General features: G+C 36.5%; 1 protein-coding gene across 21 annotated transcripts in view; it reads right to left on the reverse strand.

Annotated features, from left to right (window-relative positions):
• Nucleotides 1–17,398, reverse strand: part of GPHN (gephyrin) — a 271,793-nt gene that overhangs the window by 88,886 nt on the left and 165,509 nt on the right. For 11 of the 21 annotated variants that reach the window (XM_059849762.1, XM_059849753.1, XM_059849751.1 and 8 more), the window contains 5 exons: nt 14,685–14,779; nt 12,396–12,462; nt 8,047–8,319; nt 6,666–6,773; nt 1,522–1,656 (listed from right to left, as the gene is read on the reverse strand). In XM_059849762.1, the coding sequence (XP_059705745.1) occupies nt 1,522–1,656; nt 6,666–6,773; nt 8,047–8,319; nt 12,396–12,462; nt 14,685–14,779 (678 nt within the window). The remainder of the gene's footprint in view (nt 1–1,521; nt 1,657–6,665; nt 6,774–8,046; nt 8,320–12,395; nt 12,463–14,684; nt 14,780–17,398) is intronic. The other 10 variants (XM_059849766.1, XM_059849764.1, XM_059849761.1 and 7 more) reach the window with 1 other exon arrangement.

The following is a 17,398-nucleotide window of genomic DNA, read 5'->3' on the forward strand; positions in this document are numbered from 1 at the left end:
ATGAAATACCAAAGCATGATCTAATCATGAAATGAGCTCACCTCCACTAATTGCCCAAACACAGTTTCAGATTTTCAATCTGTTTCAAACTTCTAGTACATTCCTTCTATAATCTTTGAATCTATCAAGAGAGTCTAGAGGACTGCATTCTGCTTCATAACAGACAGGCTTTACTCTTTCTCATAGAGACAAACTTCCTGAAAATATACAGGTATCATCTAGAGCTATTTTCAGCAGAGCTATCTCTTTCTTATGCCTGTTACTTGGTCACCTTTGGTTTTCTTTGGACAATTTTGTTTTATCAATGGGCATAAGGCTCAGTGCAGTTTCTCTGCTTTGTCTTGCTCTTCTGCTCTGAGCATTGTAACGTAAAAAGCTCCATGTTTTTATTTTTAAGCTATCAGACAAGATACAATTTTTTAGGAAAAAATGAAGGAGATGCTTACAGAGAGAATTCACTGAACGATAATAAGAAAAGTAGACTGTATAATGAAGCTCAAGTCTGCTGTCCATCAGAATAATTTTGAATCTATTACAGGTAAGGTAAGTACTGCATAAAACAATCCCATAGGTTAAACCAAAATATTTCTATGGGTAGTTGCCCATAAATCTTGTTTGCTGACAGAAAAGAATGAGACAGTAGGAGAGAAGAACTAGCAGATGCTGGCAATCATTTTAGCAAGCAGAATAATCTTCAAGGATCATGAGTTAGATAAGGAAGAATGTTATTATTTGCCATCTGCTACTGGTTTATTATTATGTCAGCATCTGGTGCCACAGAAAGATCTTTGTGATGTGAACACACAAAGCAAATTTAGACAGTTTTCTTCTGTTGAAAGGGATTCTGCTGAAGGTAAACATTACAGGCCTTGCCACTGGTCAATTTGCTTAGTTTTTGATGTATGCTATTAAAAGCCTGATAAAGAGTAAACATATAGAGTTCACCTCAATGATTAAATAGTATAGTCTAATCACTAAGAACTGAATAATAATCCCACAAGGTTGGCATTAAAACTTTCTTTCTATTAAATTTTGGCTGGTTTTTGTTTCCAAATGTCAGGCAGCAAATATCTAATTTTGAGCAAAGCCAGTTGGTTTGAAAGTCTTAAACTGAACAATAAGAAAGTGGGGCACAGATCTGCCCCAGCCCAGGCTAGAAATTTGCACATACATTTTTTTGATAAAATACGGTTTGCCTAATGTTGTTACTCAGTGGCAGGATTATCTATGTTCCTGGGGATACTGAAGGACACTAAATACATTCAAGGTGCTAACATTTCATATTCATGACGGGTATTGCAAGAGATAACATGAAACTTCAGTAACCATAAGGTGTTGGTGGACCCACAGGTTAAACTGTGCGCCAGTACACGTGGGACGAGCTACACTGTCCTGCATTTATCTCCAATGTAGAACGACACAACCCTTGCATGCGAACCAACCTTGTTCAGCAGAGGCAAGACATTAACCTGATCGATTACAGGGCTGAGCATGGAGCTTGCAAGGCATAAATGTACTTACTTTTGGTGTTGGGCAGGATGCAGTGGAGAGGCGAGAGGTGGCTTGGGCACGAGGAGATTCTGAAGGAGTAGTACTGAGGGAGGCTGTATCACGTGGGAGAACCTGAACACCACGAGAGATGATGGAATCTGGAATCTTAAAAAGAAGAGAGATGGAATTAATAGCAAAAAAAAAAAAAATACTGTATGTAAAACTTCCTCAAAATCTTACCTCAAAACCACAGGAATACCCCACTCCTCAGTTTGCACACCTCCTTACACTCCAATGCTTGGCAGTGGTTAATGGCATACTCTCCTAATTTCAGTAACAAATGCCTAACAATGTCACATAAGGTCACATTCTAACTGAAGGAGGATAGAACATACTAGTTGTTCTGAAAAAACTATGAATCAAACATACTACAACAGGAAATGAGAAAATAATGGTTTCTGCTTAAACTTTTGCTTCAAACCCAACAATGACTGACAATGATTTCTACCTTGGCACTAAGGGAGGCAGACTCTCCATTCACTAACTAGGGGGCAATATTCTAAATAAAAAACCATTTGCTAGAAATTTACTGAACCCCTCTAAAGAAACGTCATGCAATGAGAAAATTTCTCACAAGAAATATTATGCAGTGAGTAAATACTCTTTATTCAATGAAGACTTTATTTCAGCTACAAAAATTCTCAATGTAAGGCTTGTGTTGCAAAAGCTACAGGCCTCTCTGGAGTGAGTGAAGGCTAACACATTAGAAACCACCATCCAAAGCCAACACTTGGTTTAAGATACATTCTGAGGGGAAAAATAAAAATTCAGTCTTTTTTTACATAATACATTAGAGTGCCAGTTAGGGAAGCATATCCCTCCTGACAAACAACTGGCAAACTGGTAACAATGGATGAGGAAAAGGCTGGGGAATCAACAACTTTTTGCCTCAGTCTTCACTGGCAGCCTCTCCTCCCAACTTCTTGAATGGATGGACCTTAAGCCAGAGGGACGATCAAGCCCCACACTAAGGGATGATCAGGTTCATGACCACCTGAGGAACCTGAGCATACATAAGTCTATGGGACCTGATTCCATGAATCCCAGAGTCCTGAGGGAATTGGCTGATGTAGTTGAGAAACCACTGTCCGTGGCATTAGAAAAGTCATGGCAGTAGGATGAAGTCCCAGGTGACTGGAAGTAGGGAACATTGCATCCATCTTTAAAAAAGGTAGAAAGGAGGAGCTGGGAACTACTGAGCTGTCAGCCTCAGCTCTGTGAAGATCACAGAACAGATCCTCCTACAAGCCCTGTTAAGGCACATGGAGGACAGGGAGGTGATTTGAAGCAGCCAGCATGGCTCCACTGAGGGAAAATCCTGGGAAAATTCTATCACAGCTAACCAGAAAATAAAGCCATTCAGATCTTTGATGGAATATATATACACATGCATATTTTAAGATCTTTCTCCTCATTAAGAATTTCTTCATTAAGCCTGATGTTCAAGATCTAAGAGGAACATCAGAAGAACCCCCGTGTCTGGGGAAAGTGGCAGTAGCAGACAATAACAGGAAGCAAGAAAGGAAGATCCAGTGACAAACCAAATCATGAATGTTGGGAATTTCCAGACAGGATTTCTTTAATAAGTGGAGGTGCTGTTACCCAGTCTGCATCTAGGCATTTTGAGCATTCTTGCCTACTAAGACGTTAGGGCAGATAGAAGCCACTGGAAAGTATGGCTTCCAGGAACAAGCTTGAATCCTAGCTTTTAGATAGGCTACATTGACATGTAACATAGCTATTACATTATTAAGAACATTAAGAGAGCTTTGTTGCTCATCTCACTGTAGTTAAAATTACCAATCCTTATACTTGTGTCATTAAATACTTGTCATTTCCCACTTCCTTGACTTCCTTGGTTCCCCTCTACAAACAATGACTATGTCTAACTTGGCAACCTTGACTTAGAAATACTGGGGTACACTGAGGGGATCTTATTTCACCATATACCCTCCTCCTCCCATTAAGAGTTTCTTTTGTTTCTAACTTATTTATAAGTTGTGTGAAAACAGATTTTGTTCTCAGAGTGCCACCAGCTGCCTCCTTTCTGTTCTACCATGTTTCTAGACTGTTTTTTTGCCAGTCAGTTTCTGTCAGCTCTCCTCAGAGGATCTTCCAAGGCCAAGAACCTCATGCTACGATTTCCACTATAAATTCCAAAGTCAGCAGAGTTTCTTTTCACTATGGACAGATATGCTGGGGATATCTTCCTCTTCAGAAACAGTTCCTAACTGGCCTGGATATTCTGACTGACATGGATATTCTAATTTGCAAATCACATCTCAGAGATGTATCTCAGAGGTAAACTGAATCAATGATATTCCAAATGCTCAAATGGTTTGTAATCAGAAGCATGATTTCCCTTCTGTTCACTTTTTCTCCTTAAACCCCATCTTAAATTCATTAAATCCCAAAACTGGCTGACAATCCCCAAGTTTTATATTGGCATAGACACTCCCTACAACTTTCAATGCTTCTTTTTAATGTCCATGGCTAAGGAAAATACAGCAAAAAATACACTTTCAAAAGGGCATAAAATAAAAAAAAGACAAAATGAAAGAAAGAATAGCTTCAAGTCTTCAAATAAGATACCTTTTAACTACTTTCCTCTGATAAAAAGCTGCATAAATCTTGATATGATTGTGTACGGGTCCATTACCCCTTTTATGTAATCCTAGACCCCACACATGAATAACAATATTGCTTTTGGAAATGATATCATGGTTCAGATCTCCCTAGGTTTACTCTGGGTACTCTAGAGTACCAGATACTTCATGCTGTCTCATACCTTTCAGGCAAGAAACATTTTTATTTCTCACCATATTGAGCAATCATTGCTTCTACAATTTTATCTGATATCATCTTTTTGTAATAAAAACTCCTCTGCAATAAAGTGACTGATACAATCCCAGTTTCCCCTGACCTGCATGTGTAGTACTAATTTTTGCCTGTGAGAAAATGAAAATTTAAGTAAAATTTCAGCCATGATATTAATCAGAAAAGGAAGCTGAAGATAAAGGGAAAAGATGATCATAGGCACGTAATTTCAATAAGAATTATTTCCAAATCACTACCTTTAAATAAAAGATAATTACCAGAAAATAATTAACATATAAACCTATGTAGATTGCAGATAAAACTTCCTCACTGAGAGAATAAAGTTAGGTCACAGTTACAAATTTTGCTCTTTTTCCAATATGAAAGTGGAATGTGCTGTATTGCTAAATAAATAAGCACTAATATTCTCTTTGAACCGCTACAACTTGCTGAATTTTGTGAATCCATTAGTATGTCTATTCCATTAACAGAAACATATAAAAAATATAATGTGACATGGGGAATTTCTAATTTTTCTCCCTACATTTAGAGAGCTTTTGAATTTTAATATTAAAAAATTAAATTTCGGCAATATAATCCTCTAATCAAGTCAGTTTCTTGTTAACTCTGTTAAAGAGGTTCATAAACCCATGAGAAATTTCTGTGTGCCCTGGTGCACAGAAACCTGGAATAAAGAAGGGCAGGAAAGTTACTGCATTTTGGATAGATTGTTCTTTTAACTTCCACTAAGTCACACTGAGCATTCATGATTTGTATCCCTAATATTTTATTCATTTTTCAGTTTCAAATAAATTGAACACAGAGCAGAGATCTCAAAGCTTTAAATGGGGTACAACAAAATTCTTAGTTCTTAGCAAAAATAGTTTCTGTTTGCACCAGCTGGAGTGGAAAGCCTGTTGCAACATACTGACAAAGACAGAAAGTAAAGAGAGATGGATAAAAGTGATAAAGAAAGATATTGACCATATCCATCAGTCATGGCTTCTACAATTTTTATCTTACCTGGCCTTTCCCTGGCATATTTTTATTTTGGTTTAAATATTTGTGTTTTCATATTAGAAAACTTTGACAAGATCATTGATAAGAAAAAGGAAAAGACATGAGTTCTTTATTCTCTTTTGCTCACAACTGAAACAAAGATTTACAATGATGGTGAGGTAAGAAAATGCTCTGTAGATGGCAGTTACCATGACTGTTATACAAGAGAAAAAATGCTTTAAAAACATACAGAAAGGGCAGCTTAAAACCCCCAATAACCTGCCAAAAAACTAACCATTTTCTGCTCTGAGTTTGAAGATCTGATTTGGATTATATAATGCATAAACCAATAGCTCAAGAGTCATCTGCAAAAGAACACAGAAACATGTATGACACTTTAACAGTGTTCTTCATAGAGGCTAAATTAACTGCTCTACTGATACTGAGGAATTTGGTGCAAATTCTAGTTTAGTGACCTCAACTCAAAAAAAAACCTCAAAAAAAAAAAAAAAAAAAAACCACTGCAATAAATGGGTGTATGTATGTATGCATATGTACTATATAGCTTTATCATCAGGTGTGTGAACTTTAAAGTCTCCACATTTTCTAAGTGACTTTTCAAGAGACAGAATCATGTTTTAAAAACAGAGGCGTTAGGCTATTTGATTGATGGTTTAAATTACTATTTGCCTAAGGGAACAGGTCCTTTTTTACCATTCATTGAAATAGTTTTCTACTATTCACCAAAACCCAGTAATTTATAATAAGTCCATTGCTTCCTGACTCCTGGAGTCTTCTGTCTTTTGAGAAATTCTACTTCTACACCGGAAACAAAAATGAGGCAGAAAGTGCAAGTAATGAAAGCCAACTATGAACACCCAGTGCAAATGCTGTATTATGTTGACAAAAAACCGAGAGAAAAGCAGCAAAACGAGACAAAGAGGAAAAAGGTACCATTTCATAGCTCTAAAGCAGTAATTTTAGGAGATTATTTTAATTATATTCAATTATCGAGTATATTAGATGATAAAACCAGTGGCTAATGAGAAACATAGGCTTTATAGCAATTATTATATCTCAGCAGAGAAATGATTGAAAGTGACAACACACATGACCTTTACCTTGTTTAGCCCTTTATCTTAAACAGATATTTTCTGTAACGTGGGCTCTCGAAGATGGCACTGATGTGTCTTTGTTAGAAGAAATAAATAACACTGTCTGTGCATACATAGACTAGGAGGCAGGCAGAGCATTTTTAGTTAGTGTTAGTGCAAAAGCCTCTTGGAAGTGTCTCTTACCAGTTCTCCTGCACTGCCTGCTGTGTGATGGCAGTAACTGATGAGACCAGGGATGGGCTGTTGACCTTTAGCCATGATAACAGCTGGACTGGTATAGGATGGATGCTTCTAATGCACAACACATAACAGCCATGAATACAGTGACAGGAAAACATGAAACTGTTCAAGCAAATGACCAAAAATGAATGAGGTGAAAACAACTGTGACACCGAAATGCCAAGCTCATGTGAACATAGCCACTTGAAATCTCAGGTTATTTCCTGCCTTTAAAAATGGCACATACTATCTATCTTTGCCTGCATCAAAAGAAATTAAACAATTTAAAATTTGCATTAATAAAAACTGATACTTGCAAATGATAATTACCTTAATTCATCCCTGCAAAGACATATGTAATCAGGATTTTCTGTATATTGGGAGAAGATCTCCAGCTGCAGCTGTCTTAGAAATGTCAAGATGTCTCAGACCTGAATTCACATTTCTGGAGTTAGAATAGTGCTGCTTTGGGTTAGAAATTGTTTAATATAATTTTGAGTTACTTAGACTTTCAATTCTCATAATAGGAATTAAAAGCACAACTTGTGGAGTAGATATGGAATAAAGCAGTTTGGAAAAAACTGTTTCCAAACACACAGGAATCCATTATCTTTCCATTCAAAAACTAAACCCATAAAACTGAGGTAAATATTTATATATTGTTTCAAATAGTACAGAAATTCTTGGGAAGATATTTAAAATTTGAATTCAAATTATTTAAAAGTGTTACCTCTTTTTCTTCTTTTGCAGTCTCCAATTAATTATTTTAGCTTGAGTAATGCTGATCTATGATTACTGGTTAAAGCAAGGCTCTGAAGACTTTACAACATTTAGTTTGTTGGCAGAATTTCACATCTTTTATGCAGACATGCACATTGGAATACAGTAATCAGGATAGTTTACTACTTAAATTGTTACCTGTCTGTCACACTTTTACCAGTTTTCAGAAACTAAAATTTTAATTTCAAATGAGATATTTTGGCTTGCAAAGTTTTGTTCTGATTCCTTAACATGCCGCCTACTGGACTTCGCATGCTCAGGCGTGTGAATACTTTGAATTATAAAAAGCCACTAAAACCAGTCTGTCACATCAGAATGGTATCATAAAACATATGTTAACACCAAGATAATAAATGATAATTCTCCCACTGGAATTGGAAAACACCTACCAAAACAGAATTCATACTGAGCTTCATTATGCAGCTCTACTTCTACAAAATGTACCTGAAATAAATCTGTTTGACACGAAGACATCAATGTAGAGTCATAACATGCAGATGAACATTGGTGGAAAGTGCCTGAGACAGAAACTGAAGGGTCTCTTAAGGAAAGAGGCCAGACTCACCTTAGCTGCAATGGCTGCTGCTGTTATATGTGAAGAAGAACTGTCCTCTGTTGAGGCAACTCCGCTATCCTTCTTCTCTTCCTCCTCTTCCTCACACTGCACTCCTTTGTCTTCTGTCTGTTTGTGAGGGCTGGTGGTTGGAGGAGGAGAAAGAGGAGGTGGTGGTGAAGGTAGATCTTCAAGCTCATCGTGTACCTCCTTTACTTTTACAATGGCATCCCGCAAGAGATCAATGGCGTGAGGTAGGGCTGGCAGTATAAACTGAAAGCATTCCTATGCAGAATGAGAAGAGAAACCACTATGAAAAGCTACCTGCACTTGCAAATAGGAGCTTACTCTCTCAATATTTTTGGGATTTAAATGCATCTTTTCACGTGATCATAAATAAAACCTACAACGTCCTACACAGCTGCTCTTAAAAGATAAATGAACTCAGAAACAGATCTGGTGACTATTCTATAAATTTTTGCCTTTTTTCATGCAAATATGGTAAATTGCACAACAGGGCTATTGCAATGAGCTAATACTGAAAACAAGAGTTACATTTCTGTGAATATGTAATACATAAAAACAGTTCACAACAACTGGCAGAATGCTCAAAAATGCAGAAGAAAAACATTAACTATATCCCTGCAGGGATATTAACTTCAAATCCTTCCTATTATGCTCCCTCACAATTAGAGAACAATTCATAAGGGTTTTCATAATTATACTTTTATATAATTATATTCTTTTTTATTCATGGACTTATTCTACATACTGGAAGAATGACAAACTACACTGATGTCATTGTAATGCCATGTAACTAAAAAAACCCCAAAATTCATAAACAAGCTATTTTTCAAACCTCTCCTTGTTCTATAATCTTGCAAACAATTAGAAATGGCTGGAGAAAGCAAAACTGCAGATGCTGTGCAATTGCTCTTGCTCCATGATGGGCATAGATATAACTACCATGTACAGCTACCTGTGCTGGTGCTGCATCAGATCAAAGCAGAACCTCAGGATGCAACATGCTGCAGCTGCCTGCTCTGATCAGGGTCAGTATGAATCTCAGCCTTCTTAAGGCTTATTCAGTAAAGTCTTGAAAAACAATCCAACAACAGAGACTCCACAACCCTTGATGACAACATGCTTTAATGCTTAATTACGCTCAAAGTGTTTGGGGTTTTTTTTTCAGTTTTGTTTTGGTTTTCCATTTCTTTTCTTTTTCATCTGTAAGCTACCTCAATTGATTTGTGACTATTGTCTCTCATTCCTCTGCCAGGCACCACAAGAAAGTTTTCTTATGTCATTTGAGGAGACGGCATATAAACATTTAAATATTGGAAAATGATGGCAGGGTCACAAGAAATAATTGCCATGGCAATGCAGTCAGGAACACACAGGTTGACAGAGAAAGCTGGCAGTACTCCTTTTGTTGCCCTTCAGTTTTGTTTCAAGCATAGGAAGATTTTTAAAAATGTATTCAGATATTTTAGATTATCCAGAAAATAAATAATAATAATAAGTTCATAAATAGATAATGAAAAAATATTTTCAAGAAATAAAAATAATTACGTAAACAAAATAATAAGCAAAGAATCCATCAGAAATTATTGGAGTTTATATACCCCAGTTTGTTAGGAAAACAACTCACAAGCATTGTATTTCTTCAAAGCTTCTAAATAAGAGCACATCTTTCAGTTGCTTCTTTACAAGTAATGAATGATAAGTCAGACTATTTCATAAATTTATACATTCTTTAAACATTGAAGTTGGTAGTGCAAACAGCTGGAGTAAACCAGATGAGTACAAATGCTGTATAAAATGAATGCATATTAAAACATATTTGTAAAGATAATGAAGATTATGACTTATAATGTAACTGCAAACTGCAGAGTTATTGTGCCTTTACAGTATTACTTTTTAAATGGTTTAAAATAATGAAACATTCAACCACCATTACATTAGCAAAGAAGCAGATCTCAAGTAAGTGAGAAAAAAGAAGAACAATCTCTGAACTGACCAATAAATGTAATAATTGACTAATAATTGACTAATCAGAGAAGCACGTTCCCCATTCCAGCACTGAAATAAAGCCTTGCTGGCTTGAGCGTTAATGCCCAGATTCCCACTAAATCCTCCAAAAGCTCATGTTGCATATGAAACTCATTGTCTTAGGCAATTGTTACTACAATTATAAAATGCCAGACTTAAAAAAATCTGGTAATTTCACATTTTTCCCTCTTCCACAATGTTAACTATCTTTTGCAAGACTAAAAAAAAAAAAAAAAAACAAACAAAAAAGCCCCCCACAAAAATGGAAGATTTCTGCAGATGTGGATTCAATGGTACATTCCACACAAATGTTCTCTGGTGAAAACATGTCTGGCATGCAGTCCATTTTTGAGGTGAAGCATTTACAACTGCTGTCATTTTCCATTAATATTTTATTAAAGAAATATGTATACTGCTGCAATTTCATAGCTTTATATAAGCTTCTCATATGATCGTATTTATACAATGGAAAGGAAATTAGCAAGTGGTAAAAGCGAAAAATGAGGGAAATTCCTGGTGACAATCTGTCCTTTTTGGTTCTTGAGATTCAGCCTTTTATGGGCCAATTTTCTCCACTCTTCATCTTAAAAGTCTTTGCTGAAATCTGAGACTTTACAGATGTCTCATACTAAAAGAAATCTCATGCTAAAATGACAGGACAGATCATCATCATGACAGGAACAAATAAAAATCAGTTTATTACAAGCTTGCTTGTATGATGCAATCATATGACACTTTTCCAGCAGAATTACCTTTTTTATGACTTACCCAATATCAAACTACTGTTAAAATACTTATTAAAGCTTTTTTCATTTCTTTTCTTCATTCACTTTTTGCAATTTACCTATCTTTAAAGTCTGATTGCCTCAGGACAATGACAATTGCTTCTGTGGGTTAGGAGTGCTCCTGAACACAATAAAACCTATTAGAGATTGCAGGCTATTTCATCTCTCTCCTGATTCAGCAAAAGAAGTATTTACTTGTGAAATAACCTTCTTACTGGTACATCACTTCTTTAAAATGGGGGGCCATTGCAATGTAAAATACATGTACATACATATGATTTCCCATGTATAACTGGAAGAATTTCAGGAAAATATACTCCCACCTCATCATTCCCCAATGCCTCTCATGTGTTTTGAAGGCTTTTAATTTCCTTTAAATTACAGTCTCACTAGACTTCCAAATTTCCAAAAATGCTGTAAGGAATAGTAGAATCATAGGAGGGCTCACACTAAGTCCTTGAACTGAAACACATGGACAGTGTATCTGAAAACCTGCAGTGGCTGCTGAAGACCATAGTACTCAAAACATTTCCTCTTCAACTTCCAGGTGACAGTCCACGTAAATTTTGTATCTCCAGACAGAAGTCTAAGAAACAGAGACTTCAGGGCTGTGCTGCTAAACACATCAGTACTGCCTGCTCCAAGCCTGGTTACTACAGGTTCATCAGATGTGTACCAGGAATGCATTTCTTAGAGGCCAGAGGTAAAGACATTTATTAACAGGGCCAGACGTAGTCTGAGCCTGGAAGAAATAGATTCTTGTGACTGATGGGGGACCTTCCTCAGCAGCCTTGTATCAGGTTGTACAGATCACTATTCAGCTTAGCAGTATTTCTGTGAAGATTGTTTTTCTAGCAGCCAACTATGAAGAAATTAGTGAAAGGTCTAGTCTTACTAACACACACACAAATCCCTGCTGGAGTTTAATTCTCTTCCTCTCAGCTATAGAGTCAGACAGAAAGCATGGATAAAGACAAAAATTTTAACTTCTCCACCCAAACAGAGCAAAATGCAGGAAGAAAACAAACTTTATAAAGGGTGAAAAGTCTGATATACCCATATAGAAAAGATTAAAAAACATTCTCAAACTCTTAAAAATTATTTCCCTTTCTTCCCACTTGCCGATCAAAACTGCAAATTGCTCCAGCAAGTTCGACCATATACTATGCATTCCTCTTCTGTATAAAAGAGAATGATTTCTTGGAAGCTGGAGACAACCCAGAGATAAGAGACAGTTAATTAGAGAAGAAAGAGAAAGTGTAAGGGATCATCAGACTCTTCACTGCCTCCTCAAGTGAGTGCTCTCTTGCACTGCAGGTAATGTTGTCCTGGTCACACAGCACCTTCAATCAGATTGGAGCTGTATGGTCCTTGGCTGAGAGTGATGCTGTGGTAACTTTCCATGAACATGCATTTCAATTCACTTCTGCAAAATTTGTTATAGTGGGCACTTTCTACCATTCGAAACAAGGAGAAGTGCTCATCATAGTTCCTTCCTAGCAGATCAGTAAGAGCATTTCTTACCTGTGACCCTTTCTTGCTACCTGGAAGATTAATTATGAGAGTTTTCCCTCTGATTCCACACACAGGCCTGAAATGAAAGAGAAACAGTCTGAAATGCTTGCATGCAACTATCTCCATTATCAAAACAAAAGGAAAGCATTTAAGATAAATTCTATGATTTATCAGATTTTGTAAACTTTATTTCCAATATATTTGCTGATTATGTTCTGAAGAACTTGGGAGAAGCTGAGGTGAAAAAGCAGAAAACAAGATTCATAGGGTCTAACATTAAACTGATAGTATAAACACCGGCTAAATTTCCATCTTTATTGAGATCTGTGTAGCTCCCTTAATTCTACTGCTAACTTGTGCCAATACATTATTTGATATAGTCCCTGTTTGGTCATACACATGGTTCCTTTGTAGTGTAATTGACTGTGTCAAGCATTATGTCCCCGGCCAGGTAAAAACACTAAGTTGTGCAGTTGCGCCTGTTGTATTAATTCAAATAGGTTCTTTCTATTTAAAGATTAAACATAAGAAAAGCAGAGAAGGAAGTTACTCTCAGGTGAAAATTCTATTTATGCAATTTATATATAATTCTTCTTCAAATAGTTTCCCCTCTCCCTCAAGAGAAGACAAAACCAACCATCAAAGAGAGAAGATTTTATTTATTTATTTATTTAGTTTTTTAGAAATTCCTTAGGTGTTGATATAAGGCTGAACACTCAAGTGCTGAATGTTTTCTGTTGGCTAGAGTTTGACTATTCCACATTTTAGCTAAATATTAAAAAAAAAAAAAAAAAAAAAAGAAAAAAGAAATGAAATTACAGAATTTTGTCTTGAGGTTGTAAAGAGTGGCTTACAAAAGCCAAGGTGGAAAACCCAGGGCTGGGATATAAGGATAAGAAAAATGCAAAAGGACAAAATTAAACCATGAAGATATGGAAGCTACAGTTTAGAGAAACTGTAGAACATTCTCTTTATTGAATTAAAACCTGAGCTGTAAGTGAAGACAGACCAGAAAATAAAATAATTTCCAGTTATGACATTAGCAAAAATTTTGAGCTAAAGGACATGGCTTGTTGGGTAGTCAAGTTCCCTGGATTTCTTATACATATGATTCTCAGTGATTAATGTAATTTATTGGTTGCATGGCATTTTTTAGCAGGGTAACAAGTATTTCCATGACAGCTGGCACAATGTTCACAAGTAAATAGCACAGAGATTGTCTTTGTGCCACTAAATGAACTTTTGATATCACACAAGCCAGCCTGAAGTGTTGTTTTCAAATGGCAGCGTGAGTATTGCCTGACTCCTAGCTTCTCTTCTCTCATATTGCCTTCCTTCACACTTTGAACTCCCAGCTTAGAAAGAATTCCAGCTGAGGAATCTCTACTGCAGCAGAGATGAGCCTGAATTAAAGAAATGTGTTCCTTTTCTCTTGTTGAAGTAGTCAAGCTCAAGGAGTACAAACTCAATCCAGCAAATCCCATATGTAGGTTAGTTTACGGCAGACCTAAAAGAAAGGAAATAAGAACTGTCCACAAAGGGATAAAAATGAAATAGTGGAATTGTGTCAGGCAGACAGCTCCTTTAGTAGTCATCTTGGCTCTTCTACTCTGCTTTAAATATTTTTTAAGCATTAAAAGCTAAACGTCTGGTACAACCAACCCACAATCAAGAAGGGACTAAACCAGCAGCCCGAAACTCAAACTTCAGCTGCCAATAATCAGACCTAGTGGCTCAAGAGAGAAATGGAGCTGTCAAAAATTCTCAAGAGAGCATGCAAAAGTAAGTAAAAATGCTTGAGAACTGCTGGCAAAAGCATTGTGTGTGCTTTCAAGAAAACCACATAGATTGTGCATGCATTCCAGGGACTTTGAGAGATAAATTAATGGTACTCCTCCAGATCTAGGGTAGTACAAAACATTTGTCTCTATCAAAGGGGGTTTTTTGCCAAAAAAAAGCATTTTAATACTTGATGAACAACACACAGAAAAATTCTTCACTCACCTCAAAACACCACAGTTCTAGAATGAGAAGACTGCTATTTAAGAGTGTGCACATCAACATTACAAATAACCTGGCACAGAAAATACAGGAGGATCCAGTCTCAAATACGGACAACGAAGGGAATTTAAGGAGACGATGCAATTACCATCATTTGAATTTGGCCCCTTCTCTGAAGTTAAGACTTCTGGTCTTGATAACAATGGCAGTCTTCAATGATTTGTGCTCGGCCATTGGATAACAATGAGTAATTCTGTGGAAAGAGTTCCCCTCATATTTTGAAGGGAGTAGTCTTACCTAGAGAGCATGCCCAGAGGTGTAACATTAAGTGATCCCATCAGCATTGCCAGGGCCATCCCCGGGGCTTCTCGCTCTATTACTTCTTTAGTGGCCTGCAATCAAAGATTAAACAGCAAACTGAGTGAACAACTGCAAGGATAAGACAAAAATGAAACCAGCTAAAAATTAAGTAGCAACATCTCCTTATTTATTTTCTGCCAAGAAATGTTGTTGCTAAATTCTCAACTGAAACAAGCTATAGAGTTTTATTTTAGTTGTGCAAAATAGGAAAAGACAAGGAGTTGGGATGGACTGTTAGCAGCACTGTGAAGATTCCTACAGAAAGTTATGAAAAGTCAGGATCCTATAAATATAAAAAGTGTTAACCAACACCACAGAAATAACAACGGCCTCCAACAGAACAGTAAAACTGTTTGAGAATAAGCAAAGAATGTAACTGCCTTCTCTTCCTCATCAATCTTGGGCATTTTCCTGTTGAGATTTTCCCAGGCATGAGAAGGATGAATCAGTCTGTGCAGAAGATATATAAAAAAATTTGCAAAGGGAAGCCCATGTAGCAGGCAGGCAGGAAAATAGTAAAATGGTAATGATAATGGCCAGAGGCTGAGGACTTCCCTTTTGATCATGTCAGCAAAACAGCAGTCCCAAACAGGCTGGTGGCTTTTACTCATAAGCAGTCCATAGACAGTGAGCATTGCGAAATCTGGAAGCAGAGTCTGAAAATTCTTGTCTTTTTATCCTTTTCCCAAACAGGGAATCAGATGGAAAATCATTCACAACCTTCTGTCCTTACTTCCTAAGACAAATTTTCTCAAATACACAATCTGTCCAGTCTCCCAACATCTAACTTTACTTAGGACACAACATCTTAAAGACAGGTTACAGTCCTATCCTCTCCTCATTTCCCCCACAGCAGCTGCTGTTCAGTGGATCACATTGCTTCATGCTCTGAAACAAGATTCTAACTTATTCAGCACAAGTAAATTGGTAGCAATGGTCATAAAACTGTGAAATCCATGGTATAACATACAGCCAAACTGCAATGCTTTGATGGTACAACTATCAAAACAGAAACAGAAAAGAACATCTTAAGTATAAGGATACTCTGAATAAGCTGAATTTTCTTTGCAGTTTGATATAGAAAAAAGCCAGGCAAATTATTTTGTGGGAAAAATTAAATTATAAATCACATACTTGTACTTTTGTAAGCTCTTAGTTTACAAATAGAAAACTAAAATAATAGAGAAGGAAAATGACAGAATTAACCCAACAGCACCTCTTAAAGAAGGACGCTTACATGTAAGGGTTCTTACATGAAGCAATAAATAAAACAGAAAAAAAAAAAACCCAAACATCAAGAGTACAGATATTCAAATGACCATATTCTCAGACATGATCACTAGCTTTTGACATTTTAAAAGGAATATCAGAATATTAATTAATTAGAAATCAATATCATTATTAGAAGACATCAGAAAGTGGTACCAGGTAAACCTTTGAGTACTTTATTAATAAGCAAACCTGCAATGTGCTCAGTTAGGGGAAGCTGGAACTTTGGTTTATAAAAAAACAGGCAATTTTAATTTAGTAGTTGACACCACAGTCTCCTGTATTTCAAGCACAGCATGTTGGTTTTTGGATCTGCCATCCTCTATGCAGAAACAGAAAAGTCATATGAATACAATCCAGTGACTGTGTTTTACACAGGGAGAATAAGAAGAAGTGAGCTTGGAATGATGTAGACAAAAATAAAACTCCTCCATGGAGAGAGATTAACTTAAGATACCTGCAGAGGTATGAAATCATCAGTCACACAAAAAATTCTTAAGACATCCATAGACCAGATGATTTTTATAATACAGAAGATAAAGACATTGCAATGGTGAAGAGATACTTTGCTGACCACAAAAAGGTTAGTGAAACATGGAATTCTCTGTGTGTGCATACTTAGCAAGTCTGTATCCATGCCTTTTCATTTCAGTTAATACCATGCTTCAAAGCTATTCAAAATTGTTTTTAAATATAAAGTGCATTTTGAGATTTATTTTCTGCCCTTGAGCACAGTGACACTTTGAAGATATCATTAGTTAAAATTCTAAGCAGGCTTCAAAGGTAGTACAAGATGCAAGACAGTCCATGAACAAGGATCCTGCAGCTCAGGGATTCCTTCAATGAAATTCAAGTCCATTCTCCAACTTCACAAGAAAAATGACCTTCATAAAATGTCACTGCTAGCAGGCAATGTTATTATTAAAAATGTATAGACTAAGCAACAAAATCTGAAAGGGCATAAAGTCCAAGCAGCAGTACAATCTTCAACACAAGTTTCTAAAAATAGTTTCAAAATATATATGCTTATGTTTATTAATGCAGATGGACCTCTACCAACAAGGAAATATTTCCTATTTTCATGTTTGCAGGCTGACTGGACTGGATGGATGTAACCAAAAAAAGCTGCTGCTAAGTAAACCACTGTTACAGTGACATCTGCTCTTGAAATTAGCCACTGTATAGTCCACTTCTGGGATGTCCTTAAACAACATGACTTAAAATGTGCACTGAGCAGGAACTGAAATTACCATCACACTGGGAAGCACACTCTAAATTTGCTATACATATATGAATGAAATCAGCAATGCTGCAATCTGTAACAACTTTTTGTTTCACCTAACAAGGTACCAAAGTGTGGGTGGCCAGGTTTTCTCATACTT

This window comes from Haemorhous mexicanus, chromosome 6, assembly GCF_027477595.1.
Source record: "Haemorhous mexicanus isolate bHaeMex1 chromosome 6, bHaeMex1.pri, whole genome shotgun sequence".
Taxonomy (NCBI): domain Eukaryota; kingdom Metazoa; phylum Chordata; class Aves; order Passeriformes; family Fringillidae; genus Haemorhous; species Haemorhous mexicanus.